Source organism: Aethalodelphis obliquidens, unplaced genomic scaffold (assembly GCF_003676395.1).
Source record: "Aethalodelphis obliquidens isolate GAN/ISIS:26980383/991018 unplaced genomic scaffold, ASM367639v1 scaffold18, whole genome shotgun sequence".
Classification (NCBI taxonomy): domain Eukaryota; kingdom Metazoa; phylum Chordata; class Mammalia; order Artiodactyla; family Delphinidae; genus Aethalodelphis; species Aethalodelphis obliquidens.
The window spans coordinates 28,863,753-28,890,213 of record NW_020837962.1 but is presented as its reverse complement, the minus strand read 5'-3'; the positions used below and the strand labels follow the sequence as shown (position 1 = coordinate 28,890,213).

Genomic DNA, 26,461 nt, shown 5'->3' with positions numbered 1-26,461 from the left:
CCATCTGAGGCAGGTAGCACATATCTATTTACCCCGATTAATAGATGAGGCCAAGAGGTGGCCATTTTAAATTCAGCCATCCAAACCAGAATTAAAATGTAAGTCACCCAACTATGTCTTGGGCCATAAGCAACATGTGTATAGAGCACCTACTATGCGTATCCTACAATACAATACAATCTAGTTAAATGCATAAAATTTATTGTCTCTAAATTTTTAAGGAGTAGTCAGTATTTGCCTGAAAGGAATAACCCAGACTCAGAATACTAGGCCTACTAGTTGGCAAATAAGTCACTTTACCCCACCCATCCTTCCACCACATCTAATTATACATCACATAGGTAAAAGTTAAAAGTTTGATTGACCACATGCTGCTCTTTGCTGTGGCTCCTGGTTCCTGTGAAAGAACTTCATCCAGGTGAAGTAAGTGGAATTGCTGTTAAGTGTCACACTAGTTACAAGGTGACAGGTATGCTAACAAGCCTAGAGGTTTCCCTGAGGAGTTGTTGTAGGTTTCAGTGGAATAACAATTACAAGGTAGATGGATCATTTCATGCCTGCTGTGACCTTTACAATACATGAGAGTCATTATTTTAATGTTAATTTGCATAATGGTAGGTCTGAAAGAACAATGGTGAATGCTAATAGCTGCAGGATGCAATAAAATTAAACATCATCTGGGCTGAACTGCTAAAGGAAAAGTTGCCAAAGTATGACTGTTCAAGCACTTAATTTCATCCCAGGTCATGTCCACATTCAATCAAATGCGATTTCTGGTATCTCTTGAAAAACTGGCAATAAGTGACTGGAAGGGAATAGCAGCAACCTCCTTTATATAGAATCCTAACCTGGTAGGCTTTGCTTTTTTTTTTTTTTTTTTTTTTTTGCGGTACGTGGGCCTCTCACTGTTGTGGCCTCTCCCGTTGCGGAGCACAGACTCCGGACGCGCAGGCTCAGTGGCCATGGCTCACGGGCCCAGCCGCTCCGCGGCATGTGGGGATCTCTCCCGGACCGGGACATGAACCCGTGTGCCCTGCATCGGCAGGCGGACTCTCAACCACTGCACCACCAGGGAAGCCCGGCTTTGCTTTTTTACATAACTTGTGTGTCCCCTTTGAGGGAGTTGAATTTTCAGCTACCATCACCTTCCCCAAATGACCCTTGACCCCAACTTTCACCACTCCCCACATCTGGCACATACACTAAATTTGATACACCCAGAAAGAATGACTCTCACCTTATGGGCTGAAAAACTTGCAATAAACCTTTGAAGAAGGTAGCATGGACCATGGCTAGCAGCAAGTGATATTTTCAAGGGAAATAGACACTGTCACCTCAAAGTAATAACCCTGCATTCTGAGTTGCAGGTGGGAAGGTAGCTGTGCACAAAGAGAATAAAAAGAGGTCATCTCCATTTAAATTTATTGTTTCAAACTACTCCTAATGCCTAGAAAATGGGTAGGTTCGATCATCCTGTACTTCGCACCCCAAATCAGTCTTTTCAGATTATTTATTTACTTACATATTTACTTCTTTATTTATTGACTTCTTTCTCCCAAGCGTTCAAACTCATTTCCACCACAAGAGGGCAGCCATCTCTAAAAAACAGCCAGAGAGCCTGGATCTTAAGAGAAATAGGGCCAACATTTAGGAAGTTATGCTTGGGCAGGGCATTCAGCAGCCCCTGGGTAATCACATATCACACACAAGAGGTTCTGTGATGGGCAACACTGAAATGGGATAGAGTGTCCAGAAGTGCCAACTTTCCCTCCGATTCTTGATGATCAAAGATTATTTCACAGACTGACAAGGCTCCCAAGTTATGAAAGCCTGCAGCTGTGAGACATCCTTGATGTCAACACCAAAGATTTATTTTTCATCCTTACTTGAGGCACATTCAATAGCTGTCAGCTTTCTCCTCCTCTTTAAAAGCTACACACTGATTTAGGTTTCATATAAGTTTTGTTTTGTTTTTTAAATCTCACTGATGACAGAAACTATTGTTAACTCCTCAATTAAACTTGATAGGGAAGGAAATTGTTTCAGAAGCACAATAAACACTTTCTGACTTAAAGTGTCTGTGAAGAGAACATGTTCTCTTGCCAACTTGTTTGGTGTCCAATGATTCAGAGTGGCAAACAGCTTCCATAGTGCATTTTCAGGGAAAAATAGTACCATGTTCCTGAATATTTTGTCCCTCATTCCCCCCCCCCATTTATTTTCCTAGTAGGCAGTCTTCCTCATAAATACCTTATTTGACCTTTATACTTGCAGAAACAGCGAGTGCCTAATTCCCCTCTGTGAGTTACTAATCCGATTTACGTGAGCGGAACCTAGAATTATTTTAGCTTTCCGACTGAAAAAATAATACACATGGATAATAGATTGTTATGAGTTCCTGCTTCAGGCTTTTCTCTTTCTGCTCTGCAGGCTGAAGGGTCTGTGCAAGAGAACTTGATTTTGCCCATCTGGTCTTTTCCAAAACTTTTCTCCCTTTGGGTAAACTTGTTGAGCTGTGCATGGGGGGTCCTGGAATCCTGGAAAGGATTGAAAGCCTTAGCCTTGAAATTTGTGGTGCAGCAGATTTGGGGACTCTCTCAGCTGAGGAAGACAAGTCACTTGACCACATGTCACAGATCAGCTGCTGGGGCCTGGTGTAAGTGGGTGGGGCAGAAGGTTCTAAGGTCTCAGACCAGAATTGTCCTGTCTGCTTGGCTCACACTGTGCGTTATTTTACCTTCCTCTGAGTTGCCTCTGAGCTGGGCAAGATAAATATCACAAGGTATGAAGTGATTGCTACCGTAAGAAGAAATAAAATCCCTCTCATCCTCTCTTCTCTCTCTCTCTCTCACACACACACACACACACACACACACACACACACACGTGGACGTAAACAGAGTCCACAATGCACATGTCACGTATAGCAGGACATCCATTTCACATAGACATAAGTTTACAGAAATGTGTGGTTTCGTTAGTACATATTTACATATATGAATATTTGTGTATTACATATATACTTATTGGAGTAATAGTGCACATTTATATAAATACATTTACATATGTAAATGAATACATCTGTGTTAAAGTTTAAGTAACACCCAATGTCCAATCTCTAGTTTTGTTTTAATTCTCCTCCCACCCCGGGGAAACACAGAAGTGTGTACCCCAAGCCTATGCCAAGATGCCTTGTAACTTGGTTGAGTTCTTCTTTTAATCGACTATTATTGAACATCTTCAAACTGAAAGTTGAATAACGGGCCGGGAGGGGAAATAAGGCCCGACCCAGCATTCGTCCGGGATTTCGCTCCCGGAGCCCCAGCCAGGGGCCGCCGCTCCCACGGATCTCCCCTCTGAGGGCAGGGGCTGGAGGCGCGAGCGCCCCCTCTGCGGCCGCGAGTCCCCGCCCTCGGCCCCACCCCGCCGCGGCTGTCCCGGCGCGCCGTCCACACCCCTGCTCGCTGCTCCCGCCCGCTCGGGGATCCCCGGCGAGCCGCGCCACCGAGGGGGAGGTGTTCGGCCTCGGCCGGGAGGGAGACGGCGGGCGGCGTCCCCTTTAAAAGCCGCGAGCGCCGCGCCACGGCGCCGCCGCCGCCGCCGTCGCCGCCAGAGTCCTCGCCCCGCCGAGCCGCGCTGCGCCCGGCTCGCGCTGCGCCCGCCGCTCTGCTTCCCACACCCGGCCGGGGATTGGCAGCCGCCGCCGGACATCGGCCGCCACAGGCTCCGCCGCCCACACGGACGACCTAGGCGCTAGCGCCTTGCGGATTACTGCGGGCTCCGAGGCACCCGCGCCCGCAGACCCTGCGCGGGTTGGAGCACCCGGCCGTGCGCGCCGCTGCGCCGTGGCCTCGGCTGCCCGGGCCAAGCCGGAGCCTAAGACCGGCGTGCAGAGCGCCGGGGAGCCGGGAGCCGAGCCCGAGCGCCGCGATGCCGATCACCTCCCGCCGTTGCTCGGGGGCCTGGGACGTGCCGGCCGAGGTGTGATCGTACCCCAGGCTGGCCACAAAGGGCACAGCGGCTTGGCCCGGGGGCGAGGAGAGCGAGGGGAGAGCGCAGCCACCCGCTTCGGCAGCCCGAAACTCGGCTCGACTCTCTGGAGAATGCGCCCGAGGACGCCGGAGCGCCGGAGCCGCGGTGGTTTCAACTGGCTAGCGCTAATGGGGGTGCACTGGAGGAAGGCAGAGTGATGCGGGGGGGCAACTCGCCCGGCACCAAGATCGCCGCTGCGCCCTTCCCCGGACCCGGCGTCTCCCAGGATGGCTGGCCCGAGCCATGGGCCCCGGCGGAGCTAGCGCCGAGCGCCCGACCCTCGCCCCCACAGTCCCGGAGCCAGCCCCCCGCGGGGCCACGCGTCCCGCGGGCTCTGGTTCCTAAGGACGACGACAGCACCAGCTTTTCCTTTCTCCCTTCCCTTCCCTGCTCCGCACTCCTCCCCCTGCTCGCTGTTGTTGTGTGTCAGCACTTGGCTGGAGACTTCTTGAACTTGCAAGGAGAGTAACTTGCGCTCCCCACTTCGCGCCGGTGCCTCTGCCCCAGCGGACCCAGCCTCGCCGCCTGCGAACCCCGCCGCCCCTCCACTCCACCGCTGGGCCCGACCCGAGACGCCTTTCCCTGCGTGCGGAGACAGACTGCCCGGCCGGCACCCGGGAGGAGAAGGAGGAGGCGAAGGAAGGGAACCCGGTCCCTGCGCCAGGTCCTTCAGCCAGAGCTTTTTCCATGTGGAGGCTCTTTCAATGGACGTGTCCCCGCGTGCTTCTTAGACGGTCTGCGGTCTCCTAAAGGTAGACAACGTGGGCCGAGGCCGGGGCTGTGGGTGGGCGCGGGGCCCCGGCGGATGAGCCCCTCCCGGGGCCAGGTTGGGCCGGACGTAAACAGAGCAGGTCCACGTGCAGCCGAGCTCCTGCGGGGATGCCCCCATCCTACCGCCGCCGGGCGACCGTCGGCTTTGCACTCCCGGCTCGCACTTTTCCGCCCCTCCTCCCTCCCTTCTTTTCGGCATTTTATTAGGGCTGTTAACACTTAGATGATTTTATTTTTAAGGCAAAGAAATCCCTTGGAGAGGGTGGCCCCTGGATTTCACCCGTTAGCTGCCAACCTGTACACCTTGCCGTGGCGATCCCTTCTGACTTTTTCAAGTTTCTCCGGGAGACCTGCACTCTGTACTCAGAGCTGCGTCCCATTTGGGAAAATATTAGAAGTTGGGATTCTCCCTGTTTGTTTCCAGGAATGCGAGGGGGCAGTTCTCTCGTGCCACCTTGTGCTGACACGGGAATTAATAGATATTAGCCATCTACGTAATCCTATGAAGATACCTGCGTATCTTGACTGCATTGGGGGGAGGGGGTTCGGGGATGGAGTGGCCTGCCCTGACACCTCTGAGGTTTAGAGACGTGGGCCACAGGTTGCAAGTGACTTCGGAAGTTGTGCCCCTGAGTTTACTGGCGCTGGAAGTTATAGACCGTGTGTGTGTATCAGGAAGTTCTATATAGTGCCTCTAAGGAAGTCACATGCACCATTTGTGTTTATATGCCAGCGAGCGCTGTGTGATTGGGTTAGTTTAGGGGACGGAGGGGTGTGAGACCAAACGGTGGTTTCCCCAGGTTCCCTGCACAGGCTGTCAGCGTGTCACAGAAAGAAAAGGTGACAGTCACTGACGCGGGGTGGGGGGTGGGGGTCAAATTTTGTCAGACGGATTGAGAATGGAATGGGAGGGTGAAATCCATCTGGCTCAGGAACTAAGGGTCTTCCATTCTCCTAAACGTTTGAGCTTCAGCTCCTCTGAAGTGTCTCCGCGAGTGTTGTCAGCCGGGTGGGCACCCTGGAGGAGGAAGCAAGGGGACCGAGCGGGAGCCGGGACCGCGGGGGCGGAAGGGGGGAGGGCTGGGCGGAGAACTCCGTGACTCACGTCGGCCCTGTCCTCAGGTCGACCATGGTGGCCGGGACCCGCTGTCTTCTAGCGTTGCTGCTTCCCCAGGTCCTCCTGGGCGTTGCGGCCGGCCTCATTCCCGAGCTGGGCCGGAGGAAGTTCGCGGTGTCTGCTGGCCGGTCTTCGTCCCAGCCCTCGGACGACGTCCTGAGTGAGTTCGAGTTGCGGTTGCTTAGCATGTTCGGCCTGAAGCAGAGACCCACCCCCAGCAGGGGTGCCGTGGTGCCCCCCTACATGCTGGACCTGTACCGCCGGCACTCGGGCCAGCCTGGCGCGCCCGCCCCGGACCACCGGCTGGAGAGGGCAGCCAGCCTCGCCAACACCGTGCGCAGCTTCCACCACGAAGGTGAGGCTTGGAGCCGGGGCGCGGGGGCGGAGACGGGGGCGGGGAGTCGTCCATCCAAGCGCCCCACAGTGGGCAGACAGCAGGCGTCCCTGGAAGGGCAGCTTGGCCGGGGCGCTGCAGATGTTTCCATGTTTGCCTCTGTAAGAACCTTTACGAACCTGACATTCACTCACTGTCTGTGTGGCGGGAGAGCCAGGGATTCCCCTTTGGTAAATCTGCACCCTTTTCCTGGCTTGCAGCCAGAAGAGCGACTCCTCCTCCAGGAACTGGAGAGAAATCAAGTGATGGGGAAGATGAGGGCAAAAGGCTTGCCCCTAGTCAGCTAAACGTGCAAGAATTCCATAGTAGAAGAATGAGGAGGGGGGCAGATTGGGATCTCTTTAGGTCTGTTTGGAAGCCTTTGCTCTATAAATCTGCTTCTCTTGCTTAAGCCGGGGTTTCAAGCATGACAGAGCCAAGGGCAGAATTTTCAGAGATAGTATTGAAAAATCAAAGCCCAGGACTCCAATGTCTTTCTAATTTACAGTAGATCTGGACCTGGTTTGGAAGATTTCAAATCCCTATCTAATCCTCGTGGGAGATCAGTTCCACAATCAATCTTATTGTTTCCACAATGACTTTCTTGTCTTGTGCTTAAATCTGAGATGAACTCCGGAGTAGAGACAAGGCTAGCCTTCAGATAAAAGCTTTTGCAGCAACTGCCTGTTTTCCTTCATGTGCACTGAAATGTGGGTTTTTTTTTTCTTTTATGATACTGGATGTGGTTCTTTTAAGGTAGGATGTTTATACTTGTTTCATCAGAAAGGCATTTAGTGGATTTGAAATGTCTTAGAGCAGCTAGTGAGATCTGTTGTACCCAAGTTCTTAGGGCAATTGGTCAAAAATATTTTCCACTTCAATCCTTTTTCTACACTTTTAAATGCTCCTTTGGCTTAACACATTCTAAATGAGCTCAGGTTCGTTCAAGTTCTAGAGAATGGTCCAAAGATGTATATCACAGAGCAGCCACTTGTAGGATATCAGGGAACTGGGATATTGTTCTGGTTTTCTTGCCTTGCCTTGCTGAGGTGGTCAATTTCAAGTGGAAATCTACCCTCTGATATAAACAAATCAGTAGTGTCACAGCCAGGCATTTTCTGCCAGTGTGAAGGAGAACTTATACTTGTGAGAACAGTCAATAGTGGGAAGGGGTCCTAAAGGCCGGTCACATAACAAAAGGGACTTCATCAAGGCAGCTATACATAGTGAAGGGGACATGAATTGAAAAATCAATTCATTTTTCAGCACATTTCTAAGTGAGGTGCTGTCTGCTAGCAGAAATCATATTTGAAAGGAAATAAGATCTCATTTTACTCCTTCAGGATTCATCCACTGAAAGCAGAAGTTGTCTGTTGTCATGCAGAAATGTTCTTGTTCCTGTACATTCTGTCATCACCACCTTGGGGAGATTATAGATCCAGCTCATCATTCCCAGCTGCTGCTGATTAGAATTGTTTCTCTGGATAGAAAAGTAATAAGAATTGCTATTTCAGCCACCTCTCCTGGAGATATAGCATGGAAACCATTCTGAACTTTATTTTTAAGGCCAAGAAGGCACTGTGTGTGTCTCTTAGAACTTTAAAGGAAGATAGATCATTTAAGGCATTTGACACCTAAAAACGTTCAGTTGCATGAGGATTCCATCAGTGAAGTCTGCATATTTCTCCTTCCTCTGGAAGTGGCTCGACCAAAACTAAACAGTCTAGAACTTATTGGAGTGTATAATTTTAACTTAAAGAGCCTGCTTGAGTTTATAAGTCAGAATTTATGTCTTTAAACGTGTAAATGTTATGCACCAAATAGTGCAGAAGTTACCAACTTGCTTAAAATCAAGTTGCAATAATAACTTCAGATCTTTATGAAATTAGATAATTAAAAAAAGCTATGTAATGTTTGCCCCAAATTTCAACAAACCCATTCCTTTTCTTCTTAAGACTAGCATATAATCATTAAGCTACAAATTGCCCTTTTTTGAAGACCGTTTCATTTTTACGTAAACCAGAATTTGGTTTTTGTAAATATTCTTGTTTATAAAACATCCATGCATGGCACTAAAAAATCTTTTAATAAACCATGTGATTAAGGCTGCAGGTTTAAGAGCAGAATTTGGTTCCTAGAGCCTTTGTGGATGTTTTTTTGGTAAAGGACCTGATTACGAGAATTACCTGTTGGTTTTATTTGCGGGTGGGATCTGGGTGATTTGGCGAAATACAAGACGAGAAGTATCATGATGGCATTCTTTCAACCGATGTGTGAAGATAATGGGTCTACATCATAGGTGATCTGACACAGAAATTATCAGTTGTCATTTCTCCTATTAAGTTTTGTCTAGTCCTTTCTCCAGTGGCTTTTATTCGGGAGAGCCCAAGCGCTGGAAAATTTTTCTTTTTTCAAAGTTGTTAAAAAGTGCTTCGGAACTGCCACTGAGGATAGAAAAATCACTTCTTCAACTGGAAACAGTGTTTTGTGTTTTGCTTGTAGTTGAAAACACATTGAAATTGGTTGACTTGATTGGCCTTGCAAAAAATCTTCATTCTTTCCTGTCAGATTGGAATATGGAAGGACCACGCGCTCGCTCTCCAGACTCTGAAGGACACAGTTCTCTTTTTGCCCAAAATAACTGAATTATTTGCCTCTATGACTGAAGTTTTGAAATAGAGATTAACCCCGTTCCCACAAATGTAATTTTCTTGAAAATATTCATTTAAAAGGAAAGTTCAAGAAACAACCACTGCTCTGTGATGGAGCACTGGTATCACAAATTCCCAGTACAACCAAAGGATTTGGACACATACACCCCCCCAAACCAGTGCTCACTTGGGGTGCTTCCCTAGTGTCCCCAGGTATTTCATTGTGATTGTGAAAGGCCCCCTTTAGGTAGAACAGGCATTCTATTTGGAAATGCTCATAGAGATTGAGGCTTTGGTGCCCAGAGATAGTTCTTGCACTTATGTTTTCCATTTTGCCTCGTTTTTAGTGGTTCCTCTCTGTTCCCCCTTGATCCCTCCTCATTGAGCTATTTTGTCTTTTTAAGACTTTCCCTTTGTGTGTTTCACCAAATAAGCAACAATAAGAGGGCCCTGGATCATTCCAAAGGTGTTGGAGCTAAGAGAGTGGGTAGAGGCCAAATCAGGGTTGGTGACAACGACCATGCTCTTTCTTTTAGCTTCCATCTCCTTTGTTGTCTTTGTTTTTTTAACTGATTCATTTTAACCTTTTGTATTTTATCGTTGTTTTTCTCCTTGATACATCAATTCTCTAACCATTATTTTATATTTTGGAAAATTTTATTTATTATTCTCCACTACTTTCATTTTATTTCAGGGCAGTGATTTCCAACCTTACTGATTTACTAGAACATTCCCAGGTTTTTATTGTTGTTTTCTTAATGGACATTTTTTGTCTAAAGAGTGTTGCAAAATTCTCAAAATGTAATGACAACTCACTTTTTGCTAAAACCCATCAAAACTTGTCCTCATCATACTGTAGGACAAACAGGCAGTCACAAAATATCAGTGGTTCCACACAAGATCTGTATGTCCCAGTGGCCCCTGCCACTTTACCTTTCTGCTTTACTTTTCTGTTCTGTCTGCTTCTTCCACCATTTCTATCCCTTTAACTGGGACAGAACTTGCCCTACCGTTATCACTGTGTTAAATATAAATCTGCCTCTAATGGTTTTGACTTTTGCTTGAGTTTTTGACTCCTCCCCTATGTTAGATGGTGCCGTCTAGTGGCCAGAAACTTGGGAGCTGCAGTAGACTCAAGTTCATAGCTATGTTCTTAGTTTACTAGCTCTGTGACCTTAGGAAAATCACATAACCTCTCTGAGCTCCAACTATTTCATTTACAAAATGGAGCCAGTAACAGTTCCTCTCTAACTGATTTGTCATAAGGTAATTCATATAAAGTTCTTAGTGCCAGACCTGGCACAAACAACCATTCAGCACACTTGCTGTCATTATCGTGATGACTTGTTTCTTTATGTCCTATTCTCCCCTGGTCTAGGGAAGAGGAGGCCAAAGTGGACCTAGGCTAGCTGAGGGAATTCAGTCTTGTCTTTTTGAATGTAGATGAATAATTGACAGCGTAGATGATTAAGTTAGAACTTCACTTTTTGGAGGAGAGGTCAAATGTCATTGTTGCCTTATTTTTCTTTACTTTCCCACATTTTTGTAGCCATAGCTCCATCTATTTGGATAAGAACTTAGAGGTTCAAGAATCCATGTCTAAGATAGGCTGGAATCCTCAGATCCCTTGGCAAGTGCAGCTTATTCAATAAGGGTTATTTACAGAGAATTAATAATTGTATATACCTCCAGCAAAGCATACATTACCTACTTAGGTAAATACTCCATATTTTCAGAATCCCTAGGCTTGTGGTGATTTGCAGATTCTTTACTTCATTTCAAAACGTTCAGATTTTTTTCTGCCTTCTAGAAAAATTTCATGTTCCCTTGAAGATCAAAGGAGAGGGTAGTAGGTACCCTAACCTTGGTCAGTTGTTTTCCTGGGTTTGGGGGTTCCTATGACTTTCTGACTTATCTCTGTGACCAGAGTCTGCAGTCAGGGATCTTGTCATGGAGGCCTTTGTATTAAGGAGGGATAGTGGTCCTTCAGGGATTAGGCTGACTGAGATGAAACTGCACAGTTGGAGAGGGATCTTCACATTACTTGTTAATGTTTAATAGTGTAATTTTTTCCTTTGCTAAGTGATTATCCTTTTGGCCACTTACCTCCAATGAGATTTTGAAGCACATGAAACTGCTTTTTTATAGGTTAAATCCAGTTGAATGGTGGTAGTTTTGTATAATTCAGTTTCATATTAGTCTTTTGGAGGGTTATTGTTCTATTTAATGCCCCTTTTATACCCATCCTCTTTACTTCATTTGCTTGTCTCTCGTGCTTACCTGGGAGATTGTTCCTTCATCCTCCTCCTGGCTGTGTGTGTCTGTGTGTGTGTGTGTGTGTGTGTGTGTGTGTGTGTATGATTTCTCTGGGCACCTTTGTTAATACAGCTGTTCCCCAAAGGCCCTGGATAATGTGCCGTTCCTTCCTCTCCTTAAAAGAAGAGAGAGCGCTTTTAGGTGTGCCGGGAGCAGCGAAGTCAGTTGCCCGGGTCCAGGCCTTGGCTTGGTGTCATTGTGTCTGATGGGTGTGCAGATTTTTAGGTCACTCTTCTTTTCTCTGGTAGCTGGTGGCTTCTCTGCTGAAAGAATGCCTTCAGGGGAAACATCAGAGGGCTCCTGAATTGCAGGGAGGAAAGGAAAGAAGGGGCTAAACACAACCCTTGATACTTGTCGGAGCCACAGAGGAGAGCTCTGGTTGATTGGTGGGAGGATTATTTTAAAAATAGTGCCTGGCCAGAAGTACCATTAGCCAGCAGCGGGGTTTAGAGCGGCTCCCCAAAGGTATCCGTACGGGTACCGGTTAGCAGGCTTGAGGGGACCGTGGGGGACTCCCTTCTTGGCCTGATGGTCTCCCTGTCCAAGGAGAGGAGATTTAGATATTTCTGTTATGAGTCTGGCTGCTCACCCCTGGCCTCAAGTCTTACTCCTTGGCCAACGCTAATGGTTCTTCTACTCATTTCTATATTATTTAACAAAAAGGCACTTTAAAATATGTTCCTGGGGCTTCCCTGGTGGCGCAGTGGTTGAGAGTGTGCCTGCCGATGCAGGGGACACGGGTTCGTGCCCCGGTCCGGGAAGATCCCACATGCCGCGGAGCGGCTGGGCCCGTGAGCCACGGCCGCTGAGCCTGCACGTCCGGAGCCTGTGCTCCGCAACGGGAGAGGCCGCAACAGTGAGAGGCCCGCGTACTGCAAAAAAAAAAAAAGAAGTTCCTGGCAATTTATACTTGCATGTGAAAAACGTTCTTTAAAACCTTTAGCCTCGAAGGGCAGTTCACCAGCTTCCAGCATTACCTCACCTCGGAGCTGCTAGAAATGCTGCATCTCAGGCCCTACCCCAGACTTACCCACTGAATCAGAATCTGCATTTGAACAGTTAAGGTGCCCTATAGGTGTTTTGCACAGAGGTTGAAGTTTGAGAAACGTCCCATTAAAGCATTCCTCCATAATTTGGTATAAACCACCCCTGTTGACCTTAGCTTGCAGTGATGACTGTTGCTTTGATGATGAAGGTTTACACAGGTAGAATCTTTGAGTGAGCGATCTGAAGTGATTATCCTTTGCTAAAATGTCTAAATTTTGTGAACAATGAATAGCCGTTTGGTTCAGGAGAAATACAACCAGAAAATTAATGAAAATATGGTTTCCTCTTATGGTGATGACAGGGCCAAATAGATTTTGTTAGCACTCAGGTTGGATCCTGAATGAAGCAGGTAAAATTTGTTGACAGTGAAATAACAGGATGTGGTAAAGCTAGAAGAAAGTAAACCCAAATATCCCAAATTCTAGTGCTGTTTACTATCAATTTAATAATAATGTGCACCTTTGATGATTTGCAGACTATACATTCAAGGTGCTATGTTATATTTTATTGTTTGCTTGACAAGCAGTACTCCTTAAAATTGAAATTCTGGAATTTTAAATCAGGAAGAACTTTTATGAATAGCCCACTTGAATGACTATTTTAAAATAATGATAATAGATATAAAATGATTATTCTGTAATTAGATTATCCCTTACATCATGAATGTCAATAATGACATTTCTGTAGATTTTTATAAATTTGGGGGAGATTTATCTGTATCCTGTAGCCTATTATTGGGTAGGTGTATAATTTTAATATGGTTTATTTTTTTTTAAAGATAAAGGAATTACAAACAGAAGAGAATTATTTTTTTTTTTCCCAAAAGCATCTGCAATGAGATTTTGCTTTTGAGGTCATAAAGAGGTGAGAGAAGAGACAAAGTTGGGAAGTTATTTCTCTTGAAATCATCCAGCCTTAATTACTACAGTGTCCTAGTACCACCCTTACGTTTCCAAAGAAGTAGATCCCTGTAAATGCCTTTGTCTCTGGACTTTTGAGTAAAATAGTAGGGTGTACTTTGCAAAATGTCATCGTTGATGTTGAGTTTCAGAGTCTTTAATTAGGAAACTGAAATCTGTATATCGAGATTTGTAAATCATCTAAATTGCAGAGTAATGTTTTAGAATACTGCTTAAGGGATTGACATTAAAGCCTTTTTCTTTTTAAGAAATGCAATAATTTCCTCAAATCCTCACTCATTAGACCTCTATTAACTATAGTGCTGACTTTTTTTTTTTTTTGCCCTAAAGTCTGTGAATTCCAAAGAAATGCTTCACCATTTCCCCCATCATTATAGCCACCTGGAAGCAGTATTCACGTATTAGATTAAACACGTAACAGTGAATTGTGAAATTTTGTTTCATGGTGTGTATATTGACATAAATGTATAGAAAAGGGAGGATCATTTCTTTATCTAAAGGGCAAATTTTAACTTTCTGGCTGCAGATTTTTACATGTGTTAAATCAAACCCTGAAGTGATGTATATAAATCCTTATATACAATCAAATTGTCATACTTGCCTTACTGAATGATTTTTCTTTTTTTCTACTTTTTTCCATTAAATTAGAATCTTTGGAAGAATTGCCAGAAATAAGTGGAAAAACAACCCGTAGATTCTTCTTTAATTTAACTTCTATCCCCACTGAGGAGTTTATCACCTCAGCAGAACTTCAGGTCTTTCGGGAACAGATGCAGGAAACTTTGGAAAACAATAGCAGTTTCCATCACCGAATTAATATTTATGAAATTATAAAACCTGCCACAGCCAACTCCAAGTTCCCCGTGACCAGACTTCTGGACACCAGGTTGGTGACTCAGAATGCCAGCAGGTGGGAGAGCTTTGATGTCACCCCTGCCGTGATGAGGTGGACAGCGCAGGGGCTCGCCAACCACGGGTTTGTGGTGGAGGTGGCCCACCCAGAGGACAGCCACGGGGTCTCCAAGAGGCACGTGCGGATTAGCAGGTCTTTGCACCAAGACAAGCACAGCTGGTCACAGAGAAGGCCTTTGCTGGTCACTTTTGGCCACGATGGGAAAGGACACCCTCTCCACCAAAGAGAAAAGCGTCAGGCAAAACACAAACAGCGGAAACGCCTCAAGTCCAGTTGTAAGAGACACCCTTTGTACGTGGACTTCAGTGACGTGGGGTGGAATGACTGGATCGTCGCCCCCCCGGGGTATCATGCCTTTTACTGCCACGGGGAGTGCCCTTTCCCCCTGGCTGATCACCTGAACTCCACAAACCACGCCATCGTCCAGACGCTGGTCAACTCAGTTAACTCTAAGATTCCCAAGGCGTGCTGTGTCCCAACAGAACTCAGTGCCATCTCCATGCTGTACCTTGACGAGAATGAAAAGGTGGTATTAAAGAACTATCAGGACATGGTTGTCGAGGGTTGTGGGTGTCGTTAGCACAGCAAAATAAAATAAAATAAATAAATATATATATATATATATATATTTTAGAAAAAAGCAAAAAAAAAAAAATCAAGTTGACACTTTAATATTTCCCAATGAAGACTTTATTTATGGAATGGAATGGAGAAAAAAAAAACAGCTATTTTGAAAATATATTTATATCTACGAAAAGAAGTTGGGAAAACAAATATTTTAATCAGAGAATTATTCCTTAAAGATTTTAAAATGTATTTAGTTGTACATTTTATATGGGTTCAACCCCAGCACATGAAGTATAATGGTCAGATTTATTTTGTATTTATTTACTATTATAACCACTTTTTAGGAAAAATAGCTAATTTGTATTTATATGTAATCAAAAGAAGTATTGGGTTTGTACATAATTTTCCAAAAATTGTAGTTGTTTTCAGTCGTGTGTATTTAAGATGAAAAGTCTACATGGAAGGTTACTCTGGCAAAGTGCTTAGCACATTTGCTTTTTTTTTTGCAGTGCTACTGTTAAGGTCACAAGTTCATGTCCAAAAAAAAAAAAAAAAAGTGGATAATCCACTCTGCTGACTTTCAAGATTATTATATTATTCAATTCTCAGGAATGTTGCAGAGTGGTTGTCCAGTCCATGAGAACTTACATCCTTATTAGGTGGAATATTTGGATAAGAACCAGACATTGCTGATCGAATATAGAAACCCCCCACCCCTTAGTTTGCAGAAAGAGTAAAGCAGGACCAATAGAAATAATTAAGAAAAGATGAACCTGCAGGAAAGTGAATGATGGTTTGTTGTTCTTCTTTCCTAAACTAGTGACCCCTTCAAAGGGGCTGGTCTGGCCAAAGTATTAAATAAAACATAAGATTTCGTCATTATTGATATTGTGGTCATGTATATTTAAAATTGATATCTAGTGGCCCTCATGAAGAGTTGAAAATTGATTTGTATTTTACTTTTACCTCACCTAAGAGCTCTTTATGCTCAAAAGGACTCAATTTTCTAACTGCCTCTCCACAGCAAAATTGTTTTCTGCCTACCCCTGTTCTCTGTTCCATCAGCTTGCTTTTCTTTCCAAGGTTATGTGTTTGAACACATTTCTCCAAATGTTAAACCTATTTCAGATAATAAATATCAAAGCTCTGGCATTTCATTCTATAAAGGCGAACCTGTAAGAGAAAATGGTGCATTTGTACAGCGTTCACAAAGATTACCTTGTGTTTGCATTTTTGCTTCTGAGGCTACTCATTTTGGAGGGAGGTAGGGAGAAGGCAAGGAATAGTTGGAAATTTGCAGGCAAGTCATTGGCTAATTCCTAGGAATTAATCAATGATTTAGTATTTCACATGAACCTCTTTGGGGCAGGAAGATTTAAGAGAAAACCGAAGCAACAAAAATCAAGCCAAACCTGGGGAACCCAAGATAAAGTTTCAGAGATGATATCCCATGCAGTAGAGGCAATGGTGCCAAAAAATTAGAAAGGGAAAGTGTCTGAGATCAAGCTTCTACAAGGACATCTGCCAGTTGGACTGAAGCCCAAGCAGAATGAAGTCGAATTAGGCCGCTCAGAATGAACACATACCAGTGGCAGGGCTTCTGTGCTCTGGGTTGAAATCAGACCCAAGGAAGGGTTCGGTGGATATGCTTGTATGGCCAGGGGACCCACAACCCCACAATTTTACTGGAAGTATTCTAAGGTCAATTTCTAGGACTTTGTGTCACCTCTGATCCTGCTGTGATTGGTGAGGCCTAGTTCTAATTTCCTTTCCTAGCCCTTCCTTGATGTGGCTGAAAAAAAGTGTGTTAGTAAAGGAACAGAGTATTATCATCAGATTCTTCCCAGGAATTAACTTGCAATGACCCTGTTACATTTTGGGTTATATTTTGGGTGTGATAGATTTAACCCTCGTTTTGAGATTACGTAGATCATATTTTTCTAAAAAATTAGTACAAGTTATCTTTTATTCCTTCCACTGTTAAAATCTTTTAGTTTCTTTTTATCCCTATTCTATTGCTCTTTATGTATCATTGGTGTTAGACACCCCTGTGGAGGGCGGGATCGTCTTTGTCCCTTGGCATTCTTCACCCTCTCTTGCCATGGGTGTGAGGGGCAGGCTGCACAGTCGTAACATCTTAAAAAATAATAACCCACGTTTTCTCATCTCCAAATACTCTAGATAAGAGTTGTAAAAGTACAGCACAAGAATTTCCATACATTTGGCAGTTCCGTCCCTTTTTATTTCTCTGCTTCATTGGGTCTGATTTTCTCGGTTAAAATGATTCTCAAATGTTCTTTTCTCAAACGGTTCTCAAATGGTTCGTGCATAATATATATGTGTAAATATATATAGACATATATATGTGAATATATATAAATATATACACAAATACATGTAAATATACATACAAATATATGTGTGAATACATATAAATATATGTGTAAATATATATAGACATATATGTGAATATATATAAATATATACACAAATATATGGGTAAATATACAAATATATGTGTGAATACATAAATATATGTGTAAATATATATAGACATATATGTAATATGTATAAATATACATATGAAGATATATGTGATTAGTATTACATATATATAGATGACGGCATTTTCAGTTTAATTTCAGAGATTTTTTAATAGTTGAGGACTCTGACCCTCTTGGCAGCTCATTTGAGAAACATAATATTCTTACATATATTCTACATTCCTATAGACGTTTTGTCTCACATTCTTCATTCTGAGAAAAAAAGTGTCATAACTAACCCCATGACACTGAATGTCTTCAGTTTTCAGTCACTATTTTATAGGAAACTTTGAATCTTTTTAGAGTTGGCTTTTCAAAAAATGTAGTAAGTTTCTGAATTTGGGGAGATCACCTTTCAAAACTAAGTTGTGTCATCTCGTTTTGTGCTTGTCTGGGCTGTGTGCACCTCCCTGGCATGGTTTTAACCTGTATGGCAGGTCCAGATTGCTCTGTTCATTTTTTGCCTTCAAAATTGGGGAAGAAGAAGATGAGTCGTTTACAAATTTCTCTGTGCTTCCATTTTTGCGTAATTTCTACTCCATTTGCTGCTTTAAATTGTACCTCAGGAGGCCAAGAGTGGAGAGATGATCTATCAGTCTGGTCTAGGTAGCAGGCTACATCATTACTGGATAATCTAAGTGTTCCATATCTTTTTCCTCAGCTTTTTATTGGAGGTGGAAAAATCATTTGTGCATTTCACAGCACTTTTTAAAATAGTGTATTTCTATTCTAGAGTCATATTAATGTTAAAATATTGATTCATGGAGTGTTAGATGCCACAGCCCCCCAGTCTGTTATAAGGCAAAAGGAACCTAGCGTTGCAGTAAAGAACAATTTAAGTGTAGAAATAAGTGTGACATGGATAGGCAATCACAAAGAAGTAGGACTGCCCTGGCACTATTCTATTCCTTTTCTGCTTTATTTTTTGCAGGGGGCAGGTAGGGTGAGATGGGATTAATGCAGGTCTGCTTCACTCAGGTAAATTGCTTTTCCTCTTGCCTGCACCCCACTGACATAAATTATAGCCTTATGGTTTTCTCCATGGCAGAGTTTTCTCACTGTTTCCCTGCCCTGCAAACTTCAAAGTGAACTTCTACTTAACTTGGGGGACCAATGCTCTAAATAAAACTTTTAGATTTTAATGTGCATGCGAATCACCAATACTAGCTCCAGGAGAATGCAGCCTTGATGTGTATACAGACCCCTTGGGATCATGTTATAACATAGGTTCTGTTGCCATGAGTCTGGGGTGGGGCCTGAGATTCTGCATTTCCAACACATTCCCAGGTGTAGCTGCCTTTACCCACCGGCTTAAGGTCTTACACATTGAGTAGCAAGGCTGTAAGAATTCTCAATCACAACAGCAGAAAGCGGGACTAAGTTTAGGCCCCTTGCTAAGAAATAGCACTAAAAGGAAAAACAAAACAAAACAACAAAACCTGTATACAGGATGGCATTTGGATACATTTTATCTGAAATGATGCCCTACATATTTTTTTCAAAGGCATTCTTTTCCCCCACAAGATGACTGGCAATTTTGTGTTCTAGCCACCCTCAGACATGAAAACACTTGGTTGCTTATCTTGTAAAATCTGCTCAGCTTGCTTGCTTGGGCATGTATGTAGTCAGTTTAGTCAAATACGTGTCAGTACATCTATGTGGATGGGGGAGCAGGTGCAAGCCCTTAACGTACTTTTAAAAAGTTTTAACACTTAAGTCAGTCCACTGAGTTGATCCCGTGTGATCTTAGTGCCAAGCGTCTGAGTTAAAAGTTTTCCCTTTGAAGGCAGCAAATAGATGTCATACATTTGAAGCATTTGTTTATACTAAAAATGATGCTTTATTTTTTTTTCAAGTTCTAAGACAGTTCACTCTACAGCACCATTGAGCCTAGAGGGTGATATAAAGCTTCCCAAGCTAGTATTTGACATTTGCTTTAATGGATATTGGAATTTGTGATGCCACGGTTGGCTTCGAAGAAGGTGCTGAAGTGAATGGGCTCTGACTAGAAAAAGTTAAAGGAATTGACTTCCATCTGCAAAGGGGGTCAGCAAAGAAAGAACTTTGTCTTGGCCCCTCTTTTGTAGCAAAACATCTTAGGAAGGTCATCTGTTTAGTAGCCTCATTTTACTTTCTAAGGGAGCACTTTGAAGGTTTCTTACAAGCAACTCAGATTTGAATATTTGTTGAAGAAATGCTGAAATGAATGAATCCTAATCTCAAATACACTCTTTATATACATATATAACGTAGACATATATCGATATAGATATACTCACACAGATATATAGATATATAGATAGATAGATATACCTATGTTTTCTCTTGCAGATATATATACCCCAGGGGAAAAAAAATTTGGTTTGTTCCTGTCTGGGGTCCAAATGCTGAGTGTAGGGTGCCTAATTTTGTATCCATTGGGTCTATCATTTCGTTTAGGTCTCCACACTTTGGACTGAGTCCTTCTGAGGTGCGTGAGCAGTGTGCCAGATATTGACTTGAACGCCACTTCCAGCCCGTGTTTGCCCTGCCTTCTGGGCCACACTCCAAGCAGTGCCAGGACTGCATTCTCGCTGCAGTGCGTGCCGATGAGCAGCTCTCTCTGCAAACCGCCCATTGCTGAAAGCTCCCCTCGTGAGGAACAGGCTCTCATCTGGTCTGCATTTACACTGGAACTGCTTGGCCACAACACGATGAGAGAATAATTATTGAACTATTTTACTGTACAACTATTTCCAAATTGTTGATTCTTTATTGATTTCAGGAGGCAAGCTAATTGCCCCATGGCAACTTGATGTGAACATTTAATGAAGATCAGGAAACAGAGTTTATGAAAAGCTTTGTATAGTCACTGCAAAGTTTCAAGAACTGTTTTATACTTCCTGACAGTGCTGGGCCGAGCTTAATGGTTTGTTTTTATTACTTAAGAGTGTAAACCTTGCTTTAGCCCGGTGTGTGGAAACTATACCCTCATCCCACATTACGCATTTTCGAGTTGCTTTTTCCTCACTCCCAACTTCCTTTCCTGCCATCTACAATCAGGACTTGTTCTGTTTTAATTGTCTGAAAGCAAGTTTCTATCTTTGCACCCTGAGAACCTTAATACACACACACTCCTAAATAAGTGTCTGCATTGTTTCACTTTGTTTTGGGTGGAGTTTCTTTTCGGCACTTGGTTGCTAGACAACCAACCAGACAAAAGTTAAAGATTGAAAAGGCATTTTTAAAGATGTCGAATCTCGGCTGCTGAGCTGTTTTATCTTTGTCTTTATATGGAAGGCTTAGTTCTCTTACCAGGTTACCCTGGTCTTTTGTTGCCGAGATGGCTGGTAGAAGATTTGTTGAAGTTGAGCTCTTAAAGCATTAGCTGTTTGAGAACTTTCTTAAGTGTTGTTCCCATTTGCTGGAACACGCTTCCCACCTGGATGGACAAAAAAAAAGCCAGCTTAGTTTCCAAGGGTGTGTTTTAAATCACTAATAAAGTGAGCTCCAGCCCCCAGCTGCTTCAATTGTTGCAAGGCAAAGAGGTAGAGAAAAGATTGGAGGCAACATTCAGAAACACAAGACGTCAGTTTATGGAGAATCCTATCTCCATGAAGCTGCATTTGGTTTTTGGTAGATAACATTGGAAATGCTTTTAAAAATTCTTAAAAGTCTAATTCTAAATCAAAGTCACTTAAACCATCATCATTTCAGTAAGATGTTTCAGGAGCACATTATAAATACCCAATCTTTAAACATCTGCCAAGTTGGACGTGTGTTCACAAGTTCATCTTGCATGTGTACACAATTTGTAGCTGACGTGCTTGTGCTTTGCTCACTTCAGGTCTACCCTTTTCCCTCCTCCATCCTCTGAGATGCTGTCTTTCTGCCTCTCCTCTTCGCAGGGTTCCCTGTGCTGTAATTCAGTCAAATCCATGGAAAACTTTATCAGCTTTTCTGAATCATTTACAGGCAGGATTTCCTGGCATGGGAATCAAACAGGGAGCCCTGAAGTTTGTTCGTCATAGACTGCCTTGGAAATTAGGATCTTCTGAAGCCCATCTGGCCTGTACATACCAATTTGATAAAATGTTCTCCTCTAAAGAAATCTTACTACTGACTTACTTAAACATTGCTCAGTCACTTGGCTTCACCAGTAAACCTACTGTCCTCACTAGCACATTTGTCTTGTCAATATTAGGAGGCATGACAATAATGATGTTTCAACATCAAGGCCCTGAAATGAATCAGACTGCAAACCTCATGACAATCAAAGGGTGAGCTAAACAAAAATAAGAAAATAGGCCCAGGAGAAAATTCCAATATTTTCTAGTCTCAAAGGATTTGCTGTGTGTTTACCTGAAGATCGCTTGGTTGAATAAAAGAAAATGGGGAGAACTGGAGAAGTTAAGCATTGTTTTGTGGTGAAAAGAAATACATATGTGAGTGAGATCAATGCAGCTTTTATGAGCAGAAGGGTGATTTTCAAATACCACCATTGCACAGTAACTCCTTCCTTGGTGATGCTACAGAGTATTTTACCTGTGCAGAGAAGGCACAGAAGTGACTTTTGATACCTCCCTTTTTATTGAACTGTGGAGAAACTGAAAAAGAGTTTCAGTTTTGTTACCTGAAAAAGAGCTGAGACTAAGAATTCTAGAATCCTCTTACTAACAATAGCAACCCAGAGGAAAATGTGTTTCTGCCTTGCTGGGGAATAACATCTAAGTGAACTCTAGATCCTTTCTCTTTTGTGAGTACCTTTTATACCTGAATATCACTTTCACTGACTGGGTCAGGTTGAGGCCTGGATGTTCCTTTGTACCTTGGTGTACTCATGAGTTTGCTAAGATACTTTTAAGGGTGTGGCATGAAGGAGCAGAGAGGGGGTTGCCAGATACTCCCAAAATACAGGTGCATTCTCATAACATGGGGAGGGGGGCAGTGTCTCAAGGATCCCCCCTTCCTAGAACCACATATTATGTACCATTTCTAGGAAGTTCAGGGAGATGGTTGTGTTTCAGCCCCAGTGGTGTAAAAATAGGAGCCTCCCTCCATAGCAGCTGTTGCCAAAACACAATTCTCTCAAAGCTCCTGCCAAGTGGATCTGTGGGGGTTTGACTTCTGGGTCCCAAAGGACATCACAGGCTGTCCAGTGATGAGGTAAGTCAAGTGGTGGTCCTTGTTTAGCAGGAGTGGAAATTGATATATTTTGTCCCCATCACTTACATAATCTTCAAAAAACCAATTAGAATTTTCCTATACTTCTGTTTTACATTCAGCTCTCCCTCTGTCTCTCTTTCTCTCTCTCTCTCTTTCTCCCTTCTTCCGGGTACCAGGACAGTCTGGGAGATGAGGAAATGCATTTGGGAAAAAGGAGCTAGAAAAGCTAACCTGATCTGACACAAAAGGAGAGGGAATTGGTCCTATGTTGTCACCAATCTGAGAGTTTGCTGAACCGAAGTGTAACTCTGCTGAAGGTCTCTTCTGAGACGCCAGCTTGGACAGGGAACACAATCCTATCGTGATTTCCCTTTTTTCCAGGGTTATAGGACTGAGTTTGGGGAAAGGAGTAATGCCACAGCCTTTCCTCGTGGAAAATGCTCATGGTGGGAGAGGAATTGCTCTGCTCCTCTCCATAACCCAGCCTATGGGATGCTGGGGGGAAGGGCCAGTCAGGCAGGTGGGGGTGGGGTGAGGTGGGAGGGAGCTGGCAGCCAATTGTCCATCAGCAGAGTATAAGCACAGACCAAAGTGCTTCTGCTTTGCAGGGAGAAGCCATGATTCATTTGATTTTAATTTTGACGTTAGCATTTTTCTCCTGACTCATTGATAATTGATTGATAATTTCACTCATTGATAATTTCACTCATGTGAAATTTCAAAGGCTGAAACAGTTATTTACTTTTTAGGAACTTAAAACATTCACCAGGTGGAATACACTTTTCCCCCTCTGAAATGGAAGATGGACTAATGCTTCAATTAAAAAAACAAAGGCAAGGGGGCATTTTTCAGACCCTTCTCCTCCTGGGTCCTGCTGGCTCCTCTTCCCCAGCACATCTTCTCTCTAACATTGACCAACTGTCAGGCAGCCTGTCTCATCTTCATGTTTCTCTTATCTTGAATTCCTTTCACCACTATATGGAATGTTACTGTAGGTATTTTTTAAAAGATGTTTCTATCAAGTTGAAGAAACCCTTCTATATTCCTGTGTTTTGAGAGTTTTTAACATGCAGAAGAGATGTGTTTTATGCTTCAATTGCTGAGATCACATGATTTTTCTCCTTTCCTCTGTTAATGTGGTAGATTACATTGATTTTCAAAATTTCAAACAGCCTCGCCTCACTGGAATAATCCCTACTTGGTCATTGTATAATACTTTTTATACATTGCTGAATTCTGTCTGCTAATATATTATTAAGGATGTGTGCATCCATATTCATGAGGAATATTGGTCTGCCTTTTTCTCTTTTTGGTACTATTTTTGTCTGGTTTTGTTATAAGGGTAATACTGGCTTCATAGAATGAATTAGGAAGTGTTCTCTCTTCTTGAATTTTCTGGACGAGATTGTACAAAATCGGCATTAATTCTTCTTTGACCATTTGGTAGAATTCTTCAGTGAAACCATCTGGGTTGAAGATTTCTTTTTTGGAGAAGTTTTAAATTATGAATTCAATTTCAATTTTTAAAATAATTATAGGGCTACTCAAATTTTCTACTGCATATTGAGTGATTTATGCTAGTTTATACTTCTCAAGGAATTGGTCCATTTAAATTGTCAACTTTATGTATAGAGTTTCTTGTAATATTCCTTTATTATCCTTTTGAAGTCTGCAGGGTCTGCAGTGATATCTTCTGTTTCATTCCAGATATTTTTAATTGTGTCTTCTCTTTTATTTTCTGTCAGACTTACTTTATAGAGTTTATTGATCTTTTCAAAGAACCAAATTTTTTGTTCATTGATTCTCTATTTTTTTCCTGTTTTCAATTTTTATTAATTTCTGTTCTTTTTTATTTCCTTCCTTCTTCCTATTTGGTTTATTTTTGCTCTTTGTTGTCTATGCTCTTGAGGTGAGAGCTTAGTTTATTGATTTGAGACTTTTCTTCATTCTTCATGTAAGCATCTAGTGCTACAAATTTCCCTCTCACCATTTCTTTATCTGTGTCTCACAAATTTTGATATGTTTTATTTTAACTTTCATTCTATTGTTTTCAATGAGACTTCCTTGTTGACCCGTGGATTATTTAGAAGTATGTTTTTTAGTTTCCAAGTGTTTGAATATTTTCACTTTGTCTTTCTGCCATTGATTTCTAGTTTGATTGCATTATGGTCATAGAACATACTGTATTTGATTTCAAATATTTTAAATTTGTTAGCATTTGTTCTATTGCCAAGATTTGGTCTATCTTGGTATATGCTATGTGAGTACTTGAAAATGTGAATTCTGCTGTCATTGTGTGGAGTGTTCTGTGAATGTCTTTAGATCTTAAACCTTGTTGGTTGATGGTGGTGTTGAATTCTTCTCTGTCTTTGACTTTCTGTCTAGTTATTCTATCAAGTGTTGAGAGACAGGAGTTGAGATATTCAACTATAGTTGTGGATTTGTTGACTTTTCCTTGCAGGCCTACCAATTTTTGCTTTCATGTATATCACAGGCATAAAATATACTGCATCATATATCTTTTTCCATCCCTAACTAAAGTGAAGAAATCTTACCTCCCTGAATGTCACTTTACTCATCCCCATTTGTAATACAGATGTTTTAAATATTTCCTCTACAGTCATTGACAATCACATTAGACAATGTTATAATTTTTACTTTAATTATCAAACATAATTCAGAAAAATCAAGGAGGAGGAAAGTCTTGTGCTTAACCCATATACTTCCTCTTTCTGTGGACTTTCTTCCTTACTGATGTTCAAGAGTCCTTTTATCATTTCCCTTCTGTTTACAGTGCTGGCTGGGGAGGGGTCTGGATGCACCCTCACCCTGGGGCTGCTGCTGCCCATGGGGAAGGAGGAGGGGAGCTCCCTGTTGGCCTTTGCAATGGCTGCAAGTCCACCACAGAGCAAGGCAGCCAGGCCAGCACTTGTCCCACACCGCATGAGCAGCCAGCACTCTTCTTTAGCTATTCATTCAAAGTAGATCTGCTGGCAATAAATTCTTAGTTTTTCTTCATCTGAGAATGTCTAAAGTTTCCCCTTCATTCTTAAAGGATATTTTCACTGGGTATAAGATTCAGAGTTGGCAGTTCTTTTTTCTTCAGCACTTAAAAAAATCTTCTGCCCCTTCCTTCTGGCTTCCATAGCTTCTGGTGAGAAATATACTGCCATTTGAATTGTTTCTCTCCTCTAAGGGATACCTCATTTATCTCCAGCTACTTTCAAGATTTTGTCTTTAGTTTCAGAAGTTTGACTATGATGTGTCTTGGAATGGATTTCTTTTTCTTTTTTTCTGTTTGAGTTTCACTCAGCTTCTTGAATCTACTGGACCCCACCAACCTCCCTTTTTTTTGCCAGATTTAGGAAAATTTTTGCCATTATTTGTTTGGGTATGTTCTCATCTTCTTTCTCCTTTTCTTCTAGGACTTTGATGACAGGGTCTTTTGTTATAGTTCCACATACCCCTGAGACTGTTCATTTCTTCCAGTCTATTTCCTCTCTGTTGTTTGGATTGGATAATTTCTATTGTTCTATTCAAGTTCATTGATTCTTTCCTCTGCCTTGTTTCTTCTTATGTTGAGCCCATCCACTGAGCTTTTTATATCAGTTATTTTCATTCTTTAGTTCTAAATTTTCCATTTGGTTTTCTCTCATGTCTTCTATTTATTTGCTGAAACTTTCTATTAATCATTTATTTTAGGTATGTTTATAAATGTTCATTGGGGCAGCTTTATGAAGGCTGTTTTAAAATCCTTGTCAGAGAATTCTAACATCTGTATCATCTTGGGGCAGCATCTGATGATTGTCTTTTGTCATTCAGTTTGAGCTCCTCCTTGTTCTTGGTGTAAAAAGTGAGTTTTTAAAAATTGAAACCCAGACAGTTTGGGTGTGTTATAAGATTCTAGATCTTATTCAGATCTTGTGTTGTAGCAGCCCTCCTCTGACAGTGCTCTGGTGGGTGAAGGTGGCGGGTGCCACCACCTTACTGCTGGGTGAGGTTGGAGTCCAGGTTGTCCCCTCTGCCTCCATTGACACCCAGGGGGTGAGGGGATCTTTGTTGCTGT

At 42.7% G+C, this 26,461-nt stretch overlaps 1 protein-coding gene across 1 annotated transcript; it reads left to right on the top strand.

Annotated features, from left to right (window-relative positions):
* The first annotated feature begins 3,574 nt into the window (after nt 1–3,574).
* BMP2 (bone morphogenetic protein 2) lies at nt 3,575–15,893 on the top strand. The gene is made up of 3 exons (XM_027118194.1): nt 3,575–4,784; nt 5,926–6,275; nt 13,876–15,893. Exons 2-3 carry the CDS (start codon nt 5,933–5,935, stop codon nt 14,718–14,720), a joined length of 1,188 nt encoding a protein of 395 aa, XP_026973995.1. The 5' UTR covers nt 3,575–4,784; nt 5,926–5,932; the 3' UTR covers nt 14,721–15,893.
* Nucleotides 15,894–26,461: the final 10,568 nt, after the last annotated feature.

Excerpts from the sequence above, each read along its gene's own strand:
- BMP2 (XM_027118194.1), top strand. The coding sequence starts at position 5,933 with ATGGTGGCCGGGACCCGCTGTCTTCTAGCGTTGCTGCTTCCCCAGGTC. Across the intron at positions 6,276-13,875 it reads GCGCAGCTTCCACCACGAAG|AATCTTTGGAAGAATTGCCA; the intron begins GTGAGGCTTGGA and ends CCATTAAATTAG.